At 42.7% G+C, this 15,633-nt stretch overlaps 1 protein-coding gene across 1 annotated transcript in view; it reads right to left on the bottom strand.

Moving 5' to 3' along the window:
* The window catches only part of DPY19L1 (dpy-19 like C-mannosyltransferase 1), a gene marked incomplete at its 5' end in the record, with an annotated part of 85,578 nt that overhangs the window by 44,177 nt on the left and 25,768 nt on the right, over positions 1 to 15,633 (bottom strand). Inside the window, 2 exons of the mRNA XM_081344144.1 lie at positions 780 to 837; positions 14,859 to 14,952. Of these exons, the coding sequence (XP_081200270.1) occupies positions 780 to 837; positions 14,859 to 14,952 (152 nt within the window). The remainder of the gene's footprint in view (positions 1 to 779; positions 838 to 14,858; positions 14,953 to 15,633) is intronic.

Raw genomic sequence — 15,633 nt, 5'->3', positions numbered from 1 at the left:
AATTTTGTCCCAGTACTCATTGTTTGTAGGTACTTGATACACAAACCAGAACTTGTCAGTGTCAGGGCTTTTTCCCCCCTCATCGGTATGGGTAAACTGGGCTAAATACAAAATAGACTAACCAGTTATTAGAATGATATTGAGATTGTTTTGGTTATACAAGCAATGAATGAAACTCAAACTGCAAAACAAACACAAATAACAGCTGACTCTTCACTTAGCCAGCATTTGAAGTTAAAACCTACCTGAAAAAGTGTACATGATCTGGATCCATAGTTATGATAGTCACAACCCAAGCCTATGGTCAGTATCATTTGCAGCATCCTGTGGTTATGTGACCTCATTTTATGATAGCTTTGTCAAAAACCCGTTATTTCCAGTTTTAATCAAAATTGCACCCAGAGCAAACTAATTTCCAAATAAATATGAATAAAATTAGTTTTACAGATAAGAAGCATAGCAAGCAGAGCTCTGCAGGGCTTCAGATTTTATTTGTCTTTTTGGAAATGCAGGAACATGATTGCATGATTTAAAGCACATTGTTTAAAGCAGCAAAATGTACATCTGATTTAGAGTTCCAGCCAAATGCTACATTAGTGTTCTGCATACTCCAAAGCATCTTTCTGGAATAGATTCAAATTCATTTGATCAAATCAGAAAATATGAATATCTTAATTTATTTCCAATACCACATCCTTTAAAAATTAGTTTAACTATAAGGAATTTAGATCTTAAATGTTAATTCAATTTTTAAAATAACTAGTAATTTGCAGACATACCTCCCCATGGTTGAAAAAGAAGCATGCCACTGTAAGTAACCCTCCAAACCTGTTCCCACTGTGAAGGAAGAGAAGGGGGGGGAGAGAAATGTAATAAAAATTTCTTTTTCAGACAAGCTTCAGTGACAAAGTAAAAATACTTTCATTTTATGAATAGTAATATGCTCTAAAATGTCAGATAAGTGAATGAATTAAGCAGTGTCGTGACCCTCTCACAATGCTCACCTTTAGTTTTGGATGGGGTGACACTATCTCAAAGAGATCCAGTGCATAATCTGGGGATTCTCCTGGATTCACAATTCCTGCTCAAGGACCAGGTTTCCTGGACCAACAATCCTTGCTCGGTCATTCACGCCCTAGTCATCTCCTATCTTGACTATTGCAACACACTGCCTACATAGGACTGCCCTTGAAAAGCATCCGTAAGGTCCTATTGGTTTGAAATGCAGCAGTCCAATGGTTTTATGCAGATCCAGGAATTGCTTCCAATGCAATTCAAGGTGCTGGTTGTCACCTTTCAAGCATTTCATGGCTTGGGATCAGGTTCTCGTCTTTTCCCAGTTACAGCCACCCAATGTACTAGATGTGGAGACACGGAATGTTGTGATTCCTGTCTCCTAAAGAGGTATATCTGGCAGGACCCGGAAAAATGGCCTTTTTCGTGGTGACTCTCTATCTTTGGAACATTATCCCTGCAGAGATTAGACTGGCCCTCACTTGTGACACTTTTTCGCAAGTGCCTGAAGATCTGGTTCTGCCAACCAGCTCGGGAAACCCAGAGCAGGATGGAGCCCATCAAGTGGCTGATTGCCTGCTACTACCAGTGGGGTAGGAGGTTATTGGTTTTATTCTTTTTATATTGCGTTTTTATTGTTTTTAAGTTGCCCAGAGTGACTGAAAGTTAGTGGATGGCCATATAAACAGTGGTGGGATTCAGATGGTTCACATCAGTTCAGCAGAACCAATACCTAATTTTTTGTTAAGTTCAGCAAAGAAGTTATGATAAATTTGTGTTTTCTGGAATATGTCTGGTTTTTGTTACACTTCCTTCCTGGCTGCGGGCAGGGGGAAACCTCCCCAAAAGTCCAAGAGAGGAGTGACGAAAACCAAATGGAGATGCAGCGCCTTTGATCACGTCAACTGCCTGCTCGCCTCTTCCCTTTCACTCCCCTCCAGAGCCGGATTGCCATGCTACGGAGGATGGGCCTTACTCAGTCCCCCTCCACGGTTTCAGAGCCAGGAGGGAGTGACGGTGAAAGGCTCTGCCACTGCTACGCAACAGCTGTGTCTGCCACTGGAGAGGCTTTCTTTAGTCCCCGCCTCCTCCTCCACCAACTCTCCCATGGCTTGGCCGTGACTGGGGGGCACAGGTCTCGCCTGCCGCTTCCCTCTGCCATCCCTGGTAACCTTCCACCAGCCCTCCATCACCACCACCAATTTCTTGTCGCCCTACATCAGCCCGCATCTCCCTTCTCTGTTCTGGAAATGGCAGCCCCGTTTTCTGCCACTTTCCTCCCAGGAGAGGGGAAGAAAGGAAGCATGCTTCATACGGAAGGATACTATGGTAAGCTCTGGGAAAATTACAGCAACTGGAGGTGGGCGATGAACACTGGAGTCTGAGAAAGGCTCTGAGAAGCACCAAGACTCACAGTCAGATGAGGAGCCTGGCCCCCTCTACTCATGCTTGGTCAGAGACACAGCAGTTTTGGGAGCCTGAGTTGGGTGAAAAGGAACAGCTGGGGCCAATCCCAGATGCATGGATGTGCAGACAGGAGAGGCGAGCAAGACAGAGGAAGGCAGTGGGGCGGCTCCAGAGGCAAAAGAAAAGTAATTAAGAAGCCACACCCTGGCTGGACTATAAAAGGGGGAAGTGTGGGAGGTGCTGGTTGCCAAAGGCAACCATTCATGCTGCAGCTTTGTGTTTTGTTGATTGGGTTGTTTGTCTCCAAAGTCTTGGACACTGAGTCAGGTGTGTAAAAATAAAAAGTGGTTTGTTTTTCTTGTGGGTCCTGCCTGGTTCCATGAAGAGGGATTAGTAAAGCAGTTGAGCAAGTACTTGCATAGGCTGGGACAGAGCAATGGCCTAATCGCCACTGAGGGGCTGTGACTGCACAGATATAAATGGTGCCAGGTAAGTAGCACAGGTAACACCATTATTGTGTAAGCTACACTGATTACTGTTATGTCTCCAGCTTCAATTCAAGGTATCTGTCAAAAGTAAAAATCTGCCAACCATATGTCTTTTTGTTTTCATCTTGTCATTAGAGCAGACATGTCAAACTCACGACGTCATGTGACGTCGTGCAACATATCTGGACAGTTTTGCCACTGTCAGCAATCAGGTGGGCACAGCTTCCATGTAATGTGTCTGGCTCCCGGGCTGGCAGTTTGACACCCCTGGATTAGAGTAAGGGTGTGTGTGAGATGATGCTTCAAATAGGTTAGTTAGAGAAACAAAACATCTCCAGTTCTGCAGAGATTTGCTAAGAGAGGCTGTCTGGAAACTTTTCAAGGACATTCTAGCCACTGTGGAGAAGACAGCAGACAGTTCTCGTAACAACAATAATTTGTTTACCTGAGCTACGTGGGAATGTCACTGTTATATGCTATGGTTAGATGCCTTGGGATTTTAGTTTAGTTTAGTTTCCCTTCGCCTATATACCATACCAGGTATTCAATAAACCAGTAAGATTTTTCAGAAATGAAAGAAATCCCGAACTTTATTTGGATATTTAAGCTGGAGGTTGACATTATCACTTTTAAAGCCCTATATGGTTTGGGACCAGATTATCTGCCTTTTTCCAAGAATCTCAACCTATCCACTTGGGCATGCTGCAGATCCCAGCAGTCTGTAGTAGCTTCTTCTGTGGAATGTTCTCCCCTTGAAGATTAGAATGGCTCTAATCCTGTTGGCCTTCCATAAAGCTTTAAAAACCTGGCTCTGTGCCCAAGCCCGAAGCAATGAATGCATTAAGGATCCTATTTCCTGACTTTATTCTTAACTGACCAAATATCTCAGCTGCTATGCATATTTATTTTCAATGTTTTGTTGATTTAAAATGTTTTAATTGTAGCATATTTTTGAATTGAAAGCCAACCAGATCGAGATGAGCAGCTATAGAAATTGAATAAAGAAACAAACAAACAGGTAATTTATGAGGCTTATTTCACCATTAAATAAATAAACTGGACATGTAATAAATACATCAAAACTAGGCATACAAATAGCAGTTGAATATTTTGAGATTAAATTTGAATTTTACAAATATGATTATCTGTCACTATCTGTCAACATTGTATAGAAAATACAAATTTAATAATTTTTGTCTGAATGAGAAAGACTATGCTCTTTCTTTTTCAAATAGGAAGCTCTAAAATAGCAAGAAGAGTACAAAATTGTAAAACATTGATATCATTATAATTCTTAACTACAGGTATACATTGAACCATTTGAATATGTTTAGCAATTAAACGGTTCAAGTTTTCAAATATGTGAAAAATTTATAGTCAGTTATAAGCTACCCAAACAGAAGAGGAAAGGAACATGTATTTTAAAACTCTAAATGCACAGATCTGAAATATTTTTAGACATATACTTATAAGGTTGTATTGCCATTTACCACCTCCACCCAGAAAAAAAAATACTTACCGTATTTTCCGGCGTATAAGACAACTGGGCGTATAAGACGACCCCCTACATTTCCTGTTAAATTATAGGGTTTGGGCTATACTCGCTGTATAAGACTACCCCTCTTCCAACGCACACCAAATAAAAATTAAAAAACATCAGATTTGATTTTAATATGGTAATTTTAATTCAAATGCTTATGACATGCAGGTGCTTAGTAGGAAAACTGTCACTTATAAACATAAGGCTGTTTGTCATCAAACATGTAAACATAAAACAGTGCAAGTGGATTAAACTATATTATATTATTATTATTATTATTATTATTATTATTATTATTATTATTATTATTATTATTATTTATTATTATTATTAATAATCATAAGTTGGAGGGGACCTTGGAGGTCATCTAGTCCAACCCCCTGCTAAGGCAGGAAACCCTACACCATTTCAGACAAATGGCTGTCCAGTCTCTTCTTAAAAACGTCCAGTGTTGGAGCATTCACACCTTCTGGAGGCAGGTTGTTCCACTGGTTAATTGTTCTAACTGTCAGGAAGTTTCTCCTTAGTTCTAGGTTGCTTCTCTCCCTGACTAGTTTCCATCCATTGCTTCTTGTCCTGCTTTCAGGTGCTTTGGAGAATAGCTTGGCTCCCTCTGCTTTGTGGCAGCCCCTGAGATATTGGATCACTGCTATCATGTCACCCCTCACCCTTCTCCTTGTTAAACTACACACACCCAATTCCAGCAACCGTTCCCTATTCTCCTAATTCACTTTTTCACTTTTCCTAATTCACTCTAAAGCTTTCCCTGCGCAGAGCCTTAGGTAACACCAGCTGCCTGCAATTAGTGCAGGTTCGCATCCCACCAGGCTCAAAGTTGACTCAGCTTTCCATCCTTCCAAGGTAGGTAAAATGAGGACCCAGATTGTTGGGGGCAATAAGCTGACTTTGTAATAATGCTGCTTGGGGTGGTGGTGAAAGCCCTAATAAACAGGCATATACACAGAATGAAGGCTATTGCTAAGCACATTTATTTGTGCTTTAAATTGTAAACCACCCTGAGTCTTCGGAGAAGGGCAGGATATAAATGGGATTTTAAAAAAAAAAGACCAAATGGGAGATCCGCTCCAGGTTTTCCAGCCAGCCCGCCCAGTTCCTGAGTCAAATGTGTCCTTAGAGCTAAGCCGCTGCTCTGGCTGCTGCCTTCCCCACCTGCATTTCAAGTTGGGATATACTACAGCTGCTCTTCAACTTTAGAAGGAAAGACGCCCAGACCCCAGCCTGTAAAAAATCACAGACTGCAGCTTCTTCTCCAATTGGTCCTGCTTTCCCTGCACAGACTAAATGGGAGATCCGCTCCAGGTTTTCCAGCCAGCCCTGTCCCTAAAGTTTCAGCACCCAGCGTATAAGACGACCCCTGACTTTTGAGAAGATTTTCATAGGTTAAAAAGTAGTCTTATACGCCGGAAAATACGGTATATCAACTGCCTTTTCTGCATTAGAGCACAATGAAAAATGTAATTAGATACTATACAGCGGGCATTTAGAATTAAGAATCATTTTTAAGAAGACTTCCGGTGGCGACGCGGCGCCGAAGACAGCCGTCTCCGGGCTGTCCGCTCCGCAGCTGTGTTTATCCATCGTAAACAGCGCCGATCAGCTGTTTAGATGGATTTGAAGCCCCCTCCTCGGGAGAAGAGGAGGGGGTGAGGCCCCAGGTAGGGGTTGAGCTCTCCGGGGCCGCCTGAGCTGAAAGTTTGGGCGGCTGAAGGATTGAGCCCCCCCCGAAGCCTGGGTTGCTCCGAGCTGCGCAGTGTCTCTGCTCCGTGATTTTTGGAGCAGAGCCAGGCGTTAGCAACCACCCCTGCCAGAAGGAAATACCCTGGAGTATCAAGATGCAGGCAGAGCGGTACAGGAGGTCATGGTGATGTGGACTTTTATTTTTACTCTCTAGCTCAATGGATTTTATAGCTTTAAAGTGAAAGTGCGCAACAAGTGAAAGTGGGGAAAGATGGCGGCCAAAACTTCTAAAGCTCTTCGGAGTGCGGGGTCTTCCCCGGTGCAGCAGACCTTGTTGCAAGCTTTGCTTCTTCCTGCACCTCCTCCGGCATTGACGCTTAAGGATTTACAAGATGCCTTTGAAAAGCATTCACAATTAATGTCTGATATGATGGATGAAAAGTTGAAAAAGCTGGAGGAGAAATTGTAGAAAAAGATGGAAGAGAAGTTTAGAGCAGTGAGGGAAGACATGTTGTCTATAATTGAAAGTGTAGCTGTATGTGTGCAACAGTTGGAGGAAAAAGTGGAGGATCTCAGTCAAAAGAACTCTATATTAGAAGTAAAGGTATTAGAGATTGAAAATATAAGGGACAAAATGGACGGAGAATTGAGCCTTGTTCAGTACCATCAGATGCAGTATGCTATTAGAATTAGGGGCTTAAAAGAGAATCCTAAAGAAGATTTAAAGCAGCTGATCTCTGAGGCTTTGGAAGTGGTATTGGGCCAGCCAGCATCTGAAATTGAGGGAAGCATGGATAAAATTTTTCATGCAAATTCATGGATTGCAAGACAGAGGAAGTTACCCAGAGATGTGGTGGTCTATTTTACAAAGAGAGTAATTAGAGATGAAGTCATTCAAGCTGCTTATGATACTAAATTGGTAGTTGCTGAGCAAGAAGTCTTGGTTTTAAAAGAGATTCCTCCAAAGATTTTAAGGAGAAGGAAAGATTTTGCATTTCTTACACAGGAACTTAAGAAATGTGATATCAAGTTTAGATGGGAGATTCCAGTCGGACTGGTGGTGATGCACGAAGGTAAAAGACATTGTCTGGTTACTGTGGCCCAGGCACGTGATTTTTACAGCAACATGTTAAAAGCAACCCCCCTATCACTTCTGGAAGCTGCAAAGGGATTTGGCGAGGGAAAGCCTCAAGATGTTGCAGATAGACAGACAGAGGAGAATGGTGTTGGAGGGGATCAAGTTACAGTTTCATCGGTTGCTGCTGGAGAGCAGAGGATGTCGCGCGCCTCCCTAAGACGAGCGAGACGAGAGCAAGAGCAAGACCAGCAGAAAGTTATGGAACCTCCAAAGTGTACTTACAGTGAAGCTGTGGGAGGGGCGCGGTCCAAAGAAGTTATAGGGGCCATGTCAGACGTGCTCCAAAAGCTTTGGGGCGTCAAGATTGGTGACTAAATTTCTAATTTAGAATGTCAGTGGATTAAATTCATCATAGAGGAGAAAGAAAGTTTTTCAATATTCAAAACAATTTAAGACTGATGTTATTTGGTTGCAAGAAATGTATATTAGGGTTATGGATCAAAAGTATTTATTGAATTTAAGATTGGGTACGCAAGCTCCTAATTAACAACAAGTTGATTTTTCTTAACTTACTACATATAAAGGGTACTTAATTGGATTATAAAAATTTTTTAAATTTTTTATTTTTTTTCTCATTGGAGATTGGAATGGTGTTTTAGACGTATAGATGGAAAAAGCGGGGTTTTTTTTTTTTTAAGCGTGTCATGAGTCATGCTAGATTGCCTAAATTTCTTTTTTATTTGAACTTAAGGATGATTTGGAATTGTGAGACATTTGGTGTGATATATGCAAGAACTATTTTTGATCATAGTTCAGTTTGGCTGGAGATTAATAAGGTTAATAGAGATAGGCGCTTTTGGCACGTAATTGAGAATTTGTTCAGAAATTAGAGGTAAATACTAGATGAAAGGTTTTTTTTTTCTTTTTGAAATTAATATGAATAAGGATTGGGACTAAGAAATTTCATTTAGCATTTGAGTAAAGCTCCTTTTCTGTTTTTTTCTTTTTTTATCTGTAATATTAATATTGTTTGTAATCATTTTACATGAGCTAGAGGGTGATAGAATTAATAGTTTATTGTAGATAGCATATGGATGCTTATGTTTGTTTTTTGCTTCTATACCCTGTATTTAGCTCTGGGAAGTCGGGGGGGAGGGGGGAATGGGGGAGAGGGATAGGGAGGGTTTGATAGGGGTGGGGGAGGGGGGGATTGACAAAGTTAAAATGTACTGTAAAACTTTTTAAATAAAAATAAAAAAAAGAATCATTTTTAAGAAAACGATAGATATTTGGATTTTCTTTCTATAGTGTTAAATTTTAGTTTCACTTAATGCAACCATTTGAAGGAAAGTCTTTATTATGGCCACATATTAGAATCCTGACCTACAATTCAGAAGCAAAACAATAAATTTATGAATCTAGAAACCTAAACATTTTTCATTGTTGATTCTAATGCTTATCTTTGATAAAAAACATGTCCTCACAGTAATTTTATCCTGACTACCTCTGAGACTTTAGACATATAGACTCTTATCATAATATAAATATCAAATTACTGGTTATTTAGCACATTTCAGAACACATAAAAATACAATTATTTATAAAATATAAGGCATATTCTATTAATTTTTATGCAAATAAAACTAAATATACCCTTGACTTAGAATTGTGAGCCCACAATTACAGTTACGTTGTTGCAATTGTAAGTTGAGGCATCATGTGACCGGACCTAAATTTTTACATTTTTGTAGTGATTGTTAAGCAAACATGATGGTCATTAGGTGAATGCAGTGGTCATTAAATGAATAATTTTTCACACTAAGCATTTTTATTGGAAAACAGAAGTAAAAGCCAGAAACCTGCAAAACAGTGGCAAAATCAGTCATATGCTTTGGAACTTTGCAAATGACCATAAAACTGACCCAGTTGCCGAACATCCATAATGAGATAATGTGACTGCAGAAGGGGGACAGCCATCATAACTTCAAAAATGGATCACAAGTAGCTTTTTGAGGGAGGATCCATCATAATTTCAAACAGTCACTAGGGGACCTGTCACATGCTGAGGACTATCTATATATTGCATTACAATTTAATCTACGGTATATTAAAACATTTTACTGTACTTTCAAGCTTTAAACATTATATTTCAGCTCAAAACAGATTGTTCAGTTAGAATATAATAGAATGGTAGAGTTAGAAGGGACCCTGGAGGTCTAACCCCTGCTTAGGCAGTAAACCATATACCGTTACCTTAATGACGGGTCCTGGGACCCCGAGAGGTGGCATGGCGCCAAAAAGAGGCTCTTGGGTTTTCTTTTAAAATTTTTTGAAGGGTTAGGGAGGGGGGAGGGTCAGGCCCGGCAGAATGAGGGGAAGATCCTACCGGACCTGTCTCAGTTTAGGTTGGCCAATGGCCGCGGCAATATGAGGGCCGGGGAGAGTCTTGTGACCCAGGGGAATGGGATAGGGATACCGATCCCCACAGTAATTGGGAATGGCAGCAGATGGATGAGCAGAGGGCCATATCGTAATCTGAGATCGCGCCCCCGCTATCTTCAAGCTGTGGCGCGCTCTGACCCTCTGGCTCTCACCTGCTGTCCTGGGGAAGAGGGAGGGCAGACTCCTGAGCTCAGGCTGATCTATTTTAATGCCAGGTCTGTTGTGAATAAAGCTCCCCTCATCCATGACTTGATCGAGGAGGAAGACGCAGACCTGGCGTGCATCACGGAAACCTGGTTGGGCCCAGAGGGAGGGGTCCCTCTGACTGATTTATCCCCTCCAGGTTTCCGTGTGCTACATCAACCTCGAGCTCAGGGTAGGGGAGGTGGCGTGGCGGTCATTATCAGAGAAACCCTCCTTCCGCGGGAGGCCACTGCCCCTCAGATAGACGGATGTGAATCCTTCCTCTTAAGATGGGGTCCTGGTGGTCAGTTGGGCCTACTTCTGGTATATCTCTCTCCAAGCTGCACAGCAACGGTTCTACCCAAGCTACCTGACGCCATCTCAGGATTGGCGGTCGAATTTCCAAAACTTATGGTACTGGGAGACTTTAATCTACCGTCCCTGGGCAGTGCATCAGAAGTGGCCCGAGAGTTCATGGCCTCCATGACGGCCATGGACCTGACTCAAATTACTCAGGACCCAACTCACGAGGGAGGAAACATGCCCGATCTTATTTTTGTCTCTGGGCAGTGGCTAAATGGACTGGGTGGGGTTACTCCAACATCACAACCCCTTTCATGGACAGACCATTACCTCCTGCGGTTGGGCCTCCGTCACGTCACCCCCCGCTGTCAGGAGGCGGAACCGACCAGGTGGTTCCGCCCCAGGCGCCTGATGGACCCAGATAAATTCCAGATGGCGCTTGGACCGATTCCCACCTCCCTCTCCCACAACCCGGTCGAGTCCTTAGTTAATGCCTGGCAACAGGCTGCTTCGGAGGCTCTCGACCGCGTTGTCCCTTTGCGGCCTCTGACCCGGCGCAAGTCCCGAGTCGCTCCTTGGTTCTCCAAGGACCTGCGGGAGATGAAACGCCAGAGAAGGGGCCTAGAGAGCATTTGGAGAACCAGTCGGTCTGAGACTGACCGAACACAGTTAAGATCCTTTTCTAGATCTTATCTTGTGGCAATGAGGGTGGCGAAGCGCGCCTACTTCACCACCCTCATTGCGTCCGCAGATAACCGCCCGGCCGCTCTATTTAGAGTGGTCCGCTCCCTTTTAAGTCAAGAGACGGGAGAGGACCCCCTACATGGACGGGCTGAGGAATTTAGTAAATATCTAGTGGACAAAATTGCTCAGATTCGGGCTGGTCTGGACTCTGACTGGGCAGTATCTAACGAGAGGAAAACGATGAAGTTGGCCGAGTACATTTGGGAAGAGTTCGATCCTGTGACTCCGGATGAAGTGGACAAGATCATGGGGAAACTAAGTGCCGCCACATGTTTGTTGGACCCGTGTCCCTCCTGGCTAGTCTATGCATCCCGGGAGGTTACACGAGGCTGGCTCCTAGCAGTTATCAATGCCTCACTGAGTGAGGGGTACTTCCCTGCCGCCTTGAAAGAGGCGGTGGTAAGGCCCCTCCTCAAGAAACCGGCACTGGACCCAGCTGTTTTAAACAACTTCCGTCCTGTCTCCAACCTTCGCTTCCTTGCGGTCGTTGAGAGCGTGGTGGCACGACAGCTCCCTTTGAACCTGGAGGAAGCTGAATATCTAGATCCGTACCAATCGGGTTTCAGACCCGGGCACAGCACGGAGACGGCATTGGTCGCGCTGGTGAATGATCTCTGGCGGGCCCGAGATAGAGGTTATTCCTCTGTCCTGGTCCTATTAGATCTATCAGCGGCTTTTGATACCATCGACCATGGTATCTTACTGCGTCGTCTTGAGGGGCTGGGAGTGGGAGGCACCATTCTGCGGTGGTTCTCCTCCTACCTCTCGGACCGTTCGCAGACGGTGTTGGCAGGAGGGCAGAGGTCAAGCCCTAGGCCTCTTAATTGTGGAGGGTTCGGTGCTCTCGCCCCTCCTGTTCAACATCTATATGAAGCCGCTGGGAGAGATCATCCGTAGCTTCGGGGTGAAATATCATCAATATGCTGATGATACCCAGCTATTCATCTCCACCCCGAACCAACCCAGTGATGCCCTCGATGTGATGTCCCGTTGCCTGGAAGCGGTACAGATTTGGATGGGAGAAAACAGGCTTCGACTCAACCCGGCCAAGACTGAGTGGCTGTACATACCGTCATCTCGTTTAGTCCAAGAGATTCCATCTCTGACTATAGGAGGAGAGATGTTACCTCCCATTGATAGAGCACGCAATCTGGGCGTCCTCCTAGACTCACGACTCAGTTTTGAAGATCATATTGGAGTCGTGGCTAGGGGGGCATTTGCACAGATTCGTCTTATATACCAATTGCGCCCCTTTTTGGACCGAGATGCCCTACGTACAGTCACCCACGCACTCGTCACCTCCCGTATTGATTACTGTAATGCTCTCTACATGGGGCTGCCCTTGAAGACCACCCGGAGGCTTCAGCTGGTGCAGAATGCAGCTGCACGGGTTGTGATGGGAGCACCCCGATACTCCCATATTACACCCCTCCTGCGTGAACTGCATTGGCTACCAGTTGCCCTCCGGGTGAGATTTAAGGTGCTGGTACTTACCTTTAAAGCCCTACATGGCTTAGGTCCGGGATACTTGCAGGACCATCTGCTGCCGGGAACGAATTCCCATCGTCCAGTACGCTCACACAGAGAAGGCCTCCTCATGGTACCGTCAGCTAGGCAATGTCGGCTGGCGACCCCCAGGGGGAGGGCCTTCTCTGTGGGAGCGCCAGCCCTATGGAATCAGCTCCCCGCTGAGCTTCGGATGGCCCAAAACCTCCAATCCTTTCGCCGCGGCCTCAAAACACTCCTGTTCCACCAGGCTGACCTGGACTGACAGGCATTTTAATTAATTTATATTTAGAATTTTTAATTTATTTTTAATTCTTTAATTTTAATTTATTGCACAGATGATTTCAATTTTATTTTTATCTTGATTTCTGTACTTATTATATGTTTTGTTGTTAGCCGCCCTGAGTCCTTCGGGAGATAGGGCGGGATATAAATCCCATCAATAAATAAATAAATAAATTTCAGACAAATGGTTGTCCAATCTCTTCTTAATCTCAGGAAGCCTCAGCAGTATAGTGCAAAGCCTCTGTATTCCAGCCCCAACACAGTGACACAAAACTACAGAGCCCTAGGAAACCTCAGTGATCCCAGTCCAATTTCAGCTGCATTTGCCCTTGTCACCCTGTGGCTCCTGCTGTCCAAAACTCCACCAACCCAACAGTTTTTTCACCATTTTCTTGCTCCCACTGTTGATAAAGTATGCACACCCTTTACAAGGCAGCTGCTAAGCATGTGAGGCCCTATTCCCCAGGTCTCACAAGGAAACCGCCTTGCGCAATATTGGGAAGAAAGCCTCATTAGTCAGCAACTGCCTTACAAAGGACAAGGCTGGGCATGCTTGGTCAGTAGTGGAAGCAAGAAGACAATGAAAATCAGCTAGGGCATCAGAAACAATGGAGAGTAATGGGTCAAAAGGGCCTAGAAATAGAAATAGTTGAGAGTTGCAGTCAAATATGCAGATGGGTCACCAAATGCTTAAATTCTGATCATGTGACTGTGGAGTCACTGCAACCATCATAACTTTGAGACCAACTCTAAGTACCTTCGTTCAGCAACACTGTTAACTCTGATGCTCTAACACTGTAAGTCAAGGGCTGTATTCCTGTATGTAAAATTGCTTTTATATACTTATTAAATACTAAGCAGTAAAAATGCAATTTGGCGTAAAGAAAAACATGCATTTTTAACCTGATTAAAAAAAGGACAGAAATTTGGGTTAAAATCTTAGAGCTTAATTATACTGACATTTAATGGAATAATTATGATGAAAACAGTAGTAATGTGAAACCTCTGAGTCAAACCAAATAATAAAAAGTAAAAAGCTAGTACGAAAATATTATTGTATCATGTTAAAAAGTATAAACATTTTGCTTTTTTACTAATTTTTTAGTTACATGCAGAATTATCATTCTACTATAGAAAGTATCTGCCACTGAATGAAATCTTCCTCTCACTTTCATCTGTATTGTACAACTATACTATGGGAAGTTGGCAACATTCCACAGAAAAAAATTGAAATATATGCCACTTATGTGTGATGAGAAAAAACAAAGGTGTTGCTACATCAGCAGAAGTGCATGCCGATCATTGTACAGCCCTAACCCCACAACCACAGTCTCCTATGTAACAGCCAATTTTAACAAAACAAAGGTATGCCTTTATGGGTGGAAGGTGCAAGGACTGTGGGGATAGGCGTAAAAGCAAATAACTCTGAAGACAGAAAAATACAGCTGAAGGAAGATATTACAATAAGAGTGTGAAGGGCCAGAGTATAAATTCTATGGCCTAGCTTTCTTATTCATTTTTCTGAATGGCTCTAGATCACGTCTCTCACTAGACTGGAATTGATATTATACATTTTCTTCTCATTGTAATCATTGGAAGTAAAAAGACAGATATAAAAATGTTAAAAGCAAGCATTCTGCCTTAGCCTGTCAGCTGGAGATTCCTGGATGAATCAATATGTATGTGAAAACATATTCCCTAGACCAGGGGTCAGCAACCTGAAACAGTGAAAGAGCCACTCAGAACCGGTTCCCTCACAAAAGGAAAAACTGGGAGCCGCAAAAAATGTGTGCACATGTGCGTACATGCGCACATGCGCAGAACAGGGTTTGACTGAAGAGTGGAGCCAAGGCGAGATATGCACCTACCCTGCATATTTGAATTGATTGGTTGAACTTTTTTAGTCCCACTTTTTATTTTTGGACTGCACATGGCAGAGGACTGGGAGCCGCAGGAGATGGCTGAAAGAGCCGCATGCGGCTCTGGAGCCGCAGGTTGCAGACCTGTGCCCTAGACCCACAATTCTCTGACATCAAACTGTCCCACACAAATTAAACTGAAGAATTATGGCATTCTGAAACAATGTATTTACATTTAGTGCATATTTAACAAAATGCAGAATAATTACAATTATCCATTTAGCAAACAAACCTTTTTTATGTTATCTTACCTTAGATACGTGCCATATAGGAAGAAAACTGACATCATCAATCCATTTAGAAGAAATATCATAGCCACATAAAAAGAAGCAGGATCTCCTAATCCTATCAAATAGCAATTCACATGCAGATAAAATACTTTGTTTTGATTTTTAAATTGTTCAACTGTGCAAAAATTCTGCATATATTAATATATTATATAACTAAATTCTGTTTATGCTTAAATTTGCATTATTTAACTTATCTATTTAATAGGTTTCAAGGCAACTTCATGAAACAACTTAACAAAGGTATGAAGTGAAAAATGTGCATTGTTCCATGCACAAAACATGTACAGCTTGTGGGCTCCACCAAATCTGAGTGCATTATTTATTTATTTATTTATTTATTTATTTATTCATTCATTTATTTATTTATTTAAATTCCATTTATATCCCGCCCTTCTTCGAAGACTCAGGGTGGCTTACAAGCTTAGCAGTAGCCTTCATTCTATGTATATGCCTGCTTATTAGGGCTTTCACACACACCCCAGCGGCATTATTACAAAGTCAGCTTAATTGCCCCCAACAATCTGGGTCCTCATTATGATCTCAACACACCAAAATCTTGAGCCTCTTAGTTTTCTAGATTTTGGCCAGATGAATTGTAGACTGAATTCATTGGGTAGAAGACTGTTTTTCATTGTCTCTTTCTTTCCACTTCTATCCTTCCTTTTGTTTTTGTCATTATGTTTAAATTAAAATGTAGCCTACTCATCCTTTATTCCAATTGTGTTAGTGCCTTTCT

This window comes from Vipera berus, assembly GCF_964194415.1.
Source record: "Vipera berus genome assembly, chromosome: Z".
In the NCBI taxonomy this organism is placed as follows: domain Eukaryota; kingdom Metazoa; phylum Chordata; class Lepidosauria; order Squamata; family Viperidae; genus Vipera; species Vipera berus.
This window is presented reverse-complemented; position numbering and strand designations above follow the sequence as displayed.